Raw genomic sequence first — 7,092 nt, 5'->3', positions numbered from 1 at the left:
TAATGTAAATTACATTATTTATAGAAAAAAAAACTAGGTGTTTGAGGACTTAGAACTTTAAAGTCCTAATTCTTTTCTTAGTCTGTTGTTTCTCTTGCTTATTCTTGAGTTGAATATAGTAAATGCCTACTACATCCTGTCCTTACTTAGCAAATATTTAGAAAGTTGTTTTGAAGAAAGCATCAATCAACCCTGATGCTGTCCTTTCCATAAAGACCAGTTCTGCTGACAACACAATCATGTAAGCTGCAATTGCTGCTCATATCTTTCTGAGCCAACAGTATCCACAGACTGTAGCAATAGCAGCTGCATATCTTCCCTGGCACAGAACGATTTAGGGTGGAGAGCAGATTCTTTCCCCTTCAAATCACTTCAGAAAATTCTTGGCAAAAAGCCAGCTGATTTGTTTTGTTCAAGTAGGGAGGTTTGATTTATGAGTACAGAAAAAGTATCCATGCACTATGCTGCATTGTATGAATTCGTTTTCTGTGTCCCGGACCGGTTGACTTTGTTATTCTTCTGCTCAAAACAATTTTTTTAAATGTGATTACTCAAAAATATAGAAAAATGCAAATTTGAGAGAAGGTAGCCCTATTACTTTTTTCATTGCAGTTTGTGAGATAGTTTGTGATATAGTTTGCGATACAGTTTGTGATATAGGTGTGAACTGGAAGCATTGGTCACACGTTAGACTGGGAAGTACAAGTTAAGAAATGCAAGATAATAAAAACAGTGCAAGGAAGCGACTGCACATTTTCTTATACACTTATTTCTTTTTTAGTCAATTTTTCTAAATTCCTGCTAAATTGTTTCTGAAGGAAACTCTGAGAAAGTATTTTTAAAAGTTATAGTGTAAGGTTCTCTGTGATTCACAATAAAGTGAAATGTTAAAAATCTTCTCAATTCTCTATTAAATCAGTATGGGATGTTCTGGGATATGACCCATTGGTTACATTTACAATCTAAGTGTGGTTTTAGCTATAAAAATGGTAAAGTTTTCTATTTTTTATGTATGAATCCAGGTGCACATGTATATGTTATAGAGAGAGACATATCTCAGTGCTTAAAACCATGATGCCTGAATGTCTTCCATAATTCTGAGGTGTTGACATCAGATATATTTTATTTTTCTGTCTACTCGGCAGGAAATGGATGTTCTATCTGTATCGTATTACTAGAGGAATAGTCAGCTGAAGGTTGAGATTTGCTGTTGTGCAGCCTGAAACTAAGGAGTCATGTAGAAAATCAAGGTATAGCCTGTTCCAAAGATAAAAGGGCAATTTTTTTTAATTAAGTAGGAAGGCAAAATGTTGATAAGGCTTTCAAAATGCTTCCTTTTTCTTCAGCAGAATTAATCTTGTCCTGCTACAATCTAGCTTCAACTGTTCACTCTATTTCTGGTTACCAGTCTTGGCCAGGTCCTCAGATAGCTCAAAGCTGGTGTTGTTTGTGTCTGATGTAAAACTGATACAGACTTGGCTGGTATTTTCATTCATGTTTCATAATCTTCCCTAGTGCATACATGAAGACAGTGTCTTTGGTGTGCTGGGAGGAGATCGTTACATTGCTGTGGAGTAGATCAGACACCCACTGTCTGACACTTACAGTGCTCCTCGTGTGACCATAAAGGAATAACTGAAAACATTTTCATAAAAATGAAGTTACTTATTTACATTTACCTGCAGAGATGTGTTACAGTTAAAGAGGTTCAGGAAGCTCTCTCTTGAGATTCCTTAAGGGGAATCTCAGAGTAACCCTAAAGTTTCTCTCTTATTTGTGTATGAAGTCCTTCATACAATCTTGTGTCATGAAGAAGACCACAAGTGTAAGATAGAAGTAGTGGTTTAGTTGGCCCTTTGAGAAAACCATTAATTCAAAACTGAGCCATTAAAGAACTTTTTAAATGTCATTGATATAAAGCCTGCTTCCACAAAAGAAACAGAGTATGTATGTAAGACCTTGCAGGGAGTTCTTATTGATCAATTAAATTAACATGGGCACAGTGGGGAACAAATCTACCAACAAAAACTATTAATAAGCCCATTAATATTTCCTTATAAAGTACTCATATCTCTAATTGCATTACTTTTTCTTACACTGCTGTATATAAGACTAGCATTAATACAATTTAAATCATCTGATAAGAGATAACTTTTGAAATAAGATTTTTCTTCTTTTCAGTGAAATAATGCATATTTTCAGGCCTTGTAGGATTATAAATTCTCAGGTTTAGAAAATTGGAATGTAGTTGTTAATTTTGGTTCTGTGTCTCTGAGAAATGCATTCAGCAATCCATACAATATTCCTGCATTCCTGTTCTTTTAATTTTACATAGGCGTAAAATACTCCAAAATGAAACTGGTTGATGAATGCAAGCACATTCAGCTTTACCTGTGGAAAAGATGAAATAAGTGTTATGATAAAATATTAAAGAAGGCAAATGTGATTTTTATATGGTAGCTTTTATGATCAAGATTTCTATGTAGCTTTGCAACCATGACTATATTTAGGAGTCTCTTGAGTATAAATATAATTGAAATGTCATCTGTGGGTTAATTTTGGTAATTGACTACAGCAACATTACAGGTAAGTAAAGGACAGTGGTGAAATACCTTCTTCAGTAGACTGCTCAAGAAAAATTTAATTAAGCGGTTTATATGAGTTGGCTTTTGGATAAGCCATCAGGGTTGACAGTTGTGTAACCAGACTTCAGAAGAATGTCCCAGGATTTATTTTATTTTAAAAAGTAAATCCTTCAATTTTGATTAGCCCAATTTGGACAGCCATAGAAATGCTGTGTGCTTGAATACAAAACTGAATGATGCAGTATAGTAGAATCAAAACCCTAGCACCTCATTCTTGTTTTAAATGTTATTCCAGGTGGGTAACCTTTGTTTTGATATTTTAAGGTTAGAAGCTCTTACCTCATGTTCAAAAAATGCATCTTCCAATGTCTTTTCTCCAGTGCCACTCCCTACGCCTTCAAAGACAGCCTTGTATTCCTTAAAGCGTAGAAAACCACGCAATGGAAATAAGGTACTTTTGCATTCTGTGCAGCACAGATACCTTACATTACTTTATTAATTAATCTACATTAAGTAGTCCTTCTGGATAGAAGAACTCATATATAGATTACGATTTTACATAAATCAAAAGTTAAAAGCATATAGTCAGCTAAAGAAAGAAAAATCACATTTGTTCTTGTATTTCTTACCATCATTTCCTACAACTTGAAGTAATTTACTGAAGGGACTAAAAGAGACTTATTGTAAAGTGACACATGACCTTTCACTCCTTTGGACAGAGAGCACTGAACTTCTTGTACAAATAGTCTCCATCAGAGCCAGAGCTGTAAATGAAGCCAAAACCCTGACCTCTGATCCTCACATGGCTGCTCATTTTGCTTCCAATAGTCAGCTAGATTTGCTTGATCTGCGTCAATATTGTATCTAAATCCATTAGTCTGATATGTCATCCTGGAATATTTTGTGCAGATATATTTGACTTCTTTTCTTATGTGTTAAATTTCTGTGTAGTTTGCTTCTCTCTGTATTGGTTTTGTTTTTCCTATAAAATAGTAGTGCAGTATAGGTCTAGTACAATGGTTCCCAAATTTGTCTAAATATCCCACCGTCACGTGAATAGACTTGCTCTGTACCACATTGACATGGTGACACATGCTTCTAACGTTCTGCTTATGCACAGAAACAGATGTGCATCTCCGTCTTTGTTTCTTCTGACCAGACATCATTTTGTTTTGTGTACCTACTTGGAGGTAGCTTAAATATTATAGGTACTCAGAGTACCACAGTTAATTCACAGAGCAAGTGCTGCATATTGATTAATCTTTGATAATAGTCACATTAATATTAACAACTTCATCTATTTCTTTGATTTAGAGAAAACTTTTCAGAAGTACATTTTTACATTACACTAGCAATAAATCAGGTTTGCACTCATCTGTAGCATGTATTGTTTGGTCATCTCATTTTAAAATTGCTTATGCTTTTGCTCCAAAATCTTGGATGCAGCAGCTGTGAGGAGGGTTAATGAAGTGGGAAGAGTTGTATTTACTAGAGTGTGGCTTGGTCTTATTTAAACATCACTGTAAGAGGAACTTTGTATCGCACTAAAGTAATAATATATCTTATGTCTTCACTTCAAAGGCCTTTGATTCCATATACATCTTTATGGTATCTTTTTTCTCTCTCAAAAATGCTTTTAACTTATGTGCATAGTCTTTAAAATTTTGCTGACATCAAGAGATGTTAAGTATTTGTTTTATGGCTTTTTTTTTAAGAAATTAGATTACATACTGCATAGTAGTCTGCAACACACTTCACTTGCTCGTAATCATCTGCATTGGCCAACAGGTGTAAACCTTCTGGATACAGTTTTCCACAGGTTGGGTACAGCTTCTCTCGGTCGTCTTTACTCAGCTCAGTGCCAAATGAATTAATGGTGATGATAAAGGCACGTCTGTCTGCCTCAAACTTAGTGAGCAAAACAAAGAATAAAGAGATGTTATTAGAGATCTCATTCTAAATTAAGGTGAGGATGTTTTTTTCAGTAAGATAAACCATGGAAACTTAAAAAAAAAAGTGGACTTCAGAGCATTAGAAACATACCTTATTTTAAAAATTGTAAATCCTAATTTGCAATTTCCTAAACTTGTTAAATTTTAACTAGGAAATCAAAGAGTGTTTTGCAGACACTGCTTTTATTCTTTGATTTCTATACTGAAAATATCATCTCTGCTACTTCCTCATTTCTGTACTTAGTTACTCGGACGTTGACAACAAAAAAAATTCCTCACACACCCTCCTGAAGTTATGAAATAATACTGTTATTATTATTATTATTAATAATAGTAATACATGAAAGGACCAAGAATCAACAGATATGTTCTGGGATAACTCAGAGAGCTGTTGAGAGTGTAGGTTGAATGGAAATTTTGCAAATAAATTGTTTCTAACTGCACATTTGATGCCATAATTCAATAAGGTGGAGGGGGCTGTTTCCTTGCCAAGTTAAAGTTTTCAGGTGTTTCAAATAGCAGTTAATTTTTAACACATAAAATCAAAGGCTATGTGTCTTCTGCCAGGTTTAGATGCCTGTAGTATCTGTATTTTCCCTGCAGCAGTAGACTGAAAGTCATTCTAGTATCTAGATCTCAGGTTGTTCTTTGTTCAAGGCAAAATTTCACTTGCCATTCTTACAGTATGGATTAAAAATGCAATGGCAAATAAAAATAATCTTACTCCATTCTTTCTGATTTAAATCTATTCTTCTCTTTTGTGATCTAAATTGACTATGGTTTTATTTCTTTCCTTTAACACTTACTTTTGCGTTGTAAGAACAGCAGAGCCCTGCTAATTGCAGGGATTACACAGGAATATCTTCCCAGTGAAGCATGTACGGTATACACACATTTTAGGCAGCTTGCAAAATTTCTTATGCTGTGAATTTTTGATCTGTTTTAATCAGAAAAGTACTCTTTTCTGTTGAATAAGTCTGCATTTGCAATGCAATTCTACAACTTTAGCAGTTAAGCACATATTCATAGGTCCTGCTCCTGTGTACTGGAACACACTGTAACAGGGACCCAGCTGCCCTCTGGCACTGACTTTAGAGTAAGGAAAATGAGTAAACAATAGAGAAATAGTGAGAAGAAAACAAGTGTGCTTGAAAAGATTTCTAGCTAATGAATAACAGGGCCAAATTTCACTTGCCTTGTTAATACGAACAGGCATATCAGCCCTGGGAAACTGTCTTGGAAGGACAAAGGCTTTGTTTTTTTAACTTGTTAAAGACATGTAGAACCTAGCTGTTAGATTTGTAATATTTTGTTAGGAAAAAAAAAAAAAAAAAGCATGCTCAGATGCAATTGCAACTAATGCTAGCAGGTTTGGGGCCTACTTCCAGTGGCTCCCAGTCTGCGAAAATTTGCAGGATCGGTCCCATCCATACAGACCTCTCAATTCATCATATTATTGGCACGTGAGGTTCTCCATAGTGAGTAAAGCCATGAGGCAGTTATTTGGTGACTTGGGCCATTTGCTTGCTGCAGGCAGAGGTGGAGGCACAGGACAATCATTTTCTAAGTGCTTTAGTTTCCATATGGGAAACTGAGGTAGCGTGTCTGCTACTTGAGAATTAGCATGGGGTCCTAATAACAGGCACAGCACTAGTTGCAGTGCAGTCCTGCAGTTTCTTGCCACATTCAGAGTTTAACATGCAACATTTCCTGTCCATGGTGGAAGAGAGATTGTCAGTACTTTTAATGTGGAAGGTTGGCACCATGACTGGTAGTCAAGGAGTTGGGGAACTAAATACCTCAGCCCTCATTCTGATAGGGTCAGGTTGGTAGTCTTACATATAAGATTACAGAATAAATAGCAAGTATTCTTTTGAATAATTAAAAATTTGTCTTTTTGTGAATTCAACCATTAGCAATATCTGTTTTCTGTGTGTGTCTTCAGGTTAGTAAAATGTTATAGAAAAGGAAATCTTCTAAAGAAAAGATTATCCTCCTAGCTGATTGACATTAGACAGGGGTTTTAAAGAAGCTTATCATAGACCAAACTGTTACCACTGGTATAAAGAGCCTTTTACAGCGTGGCTAAACCAGCATTGGTAACTAATCTGCTCTCAGCAAGAATTTCTAGCTAAAAATGAACTTTCTGAAAAATGTGAATCAACTGTGGGAAATGTCTTTACCTCTGCCAGCCAATTTATCGATTTTTATTTTGTAGAGAAGAATAGTCAAAATACTTAATTTCTGGTCAATTTGATTAAAAACTATTTTCTTTTGAATATAAATTGAAACATTATGACCTGGTTAAAAAAAATATGGAATTGCATTCCCTTTTAGGATGTTGTTTTGTAAGATGTAATTTGGGCTCATTCTTCCTTCAGAGGTGAGGTCCCAGGGTTATTATCTCTCTCCTATAATACAAACTTTTAGTGTGATATCACTAGAGGTCAGTGAATTTTTTTCAGTTTCCAGGGTCTAAGTTTTGCTTATCCAGAAAAAGCAAATGGGTGGTCTGGCTCTCAAACTCTGCAAAGAACTCTGATAAACCCCATGAA

At 35.2% G+C, this 7,092-nt stretch overlaps 1 protein-coding gene across 1 annotated transcript in view; it reads right to left on the bottom strand.

The window, feature by feature from the left end:
* Positions 1-1,665: 1,665 nt before the first annotated feature.
* LOC104464027 (V-type proton ATPase subunit d 2) overlaps positions 1,666-7,092 on the bottom strand; it is a 19,892-nt gene continuing 14,465 nt past the window's right edge. The window contains exons 6-8 of the mRNA XM_010076586.1: positions 4,317-4,493; positions 2,925-3,002; positions 1,666-2,391 (exon numbers count right to left, since the gene is read on the bottom strand). Coding sequence (XP_010074888.1) covers positions 2,230-2,391; positions 2,925-3,002; positions 4,317-4,493 — 417 coding nt within the window. The 3' untranslated portion in view covers positions 1,666-2,229. The remainder of the gene's footprint in view (positions 2,392-2,924; positions 3,003-4,316; positions 4,494-7,092) is intronic.

This window comes from Pterocles gutturalis, unplaced genomic scaffold (assembly GCF_000699245.1).
Source record: "Pterocles gutturalis isolate BGI_N339 unplaced genomic scaffold, ASM69924v1 scaffold40038, whole genome shotgun sequence".
Classification (NCBI taxonomy): Eukaryota; Metazoa; Chordata; class Aves; order Pterocliformes; family Pteroclidae; genus Pterocles; species Pterocles gutturalis.
Note: the sequence above shows the minus strand (reverse complement) of the source record. Positions and strands in the feature narration are given on the sequence as shown.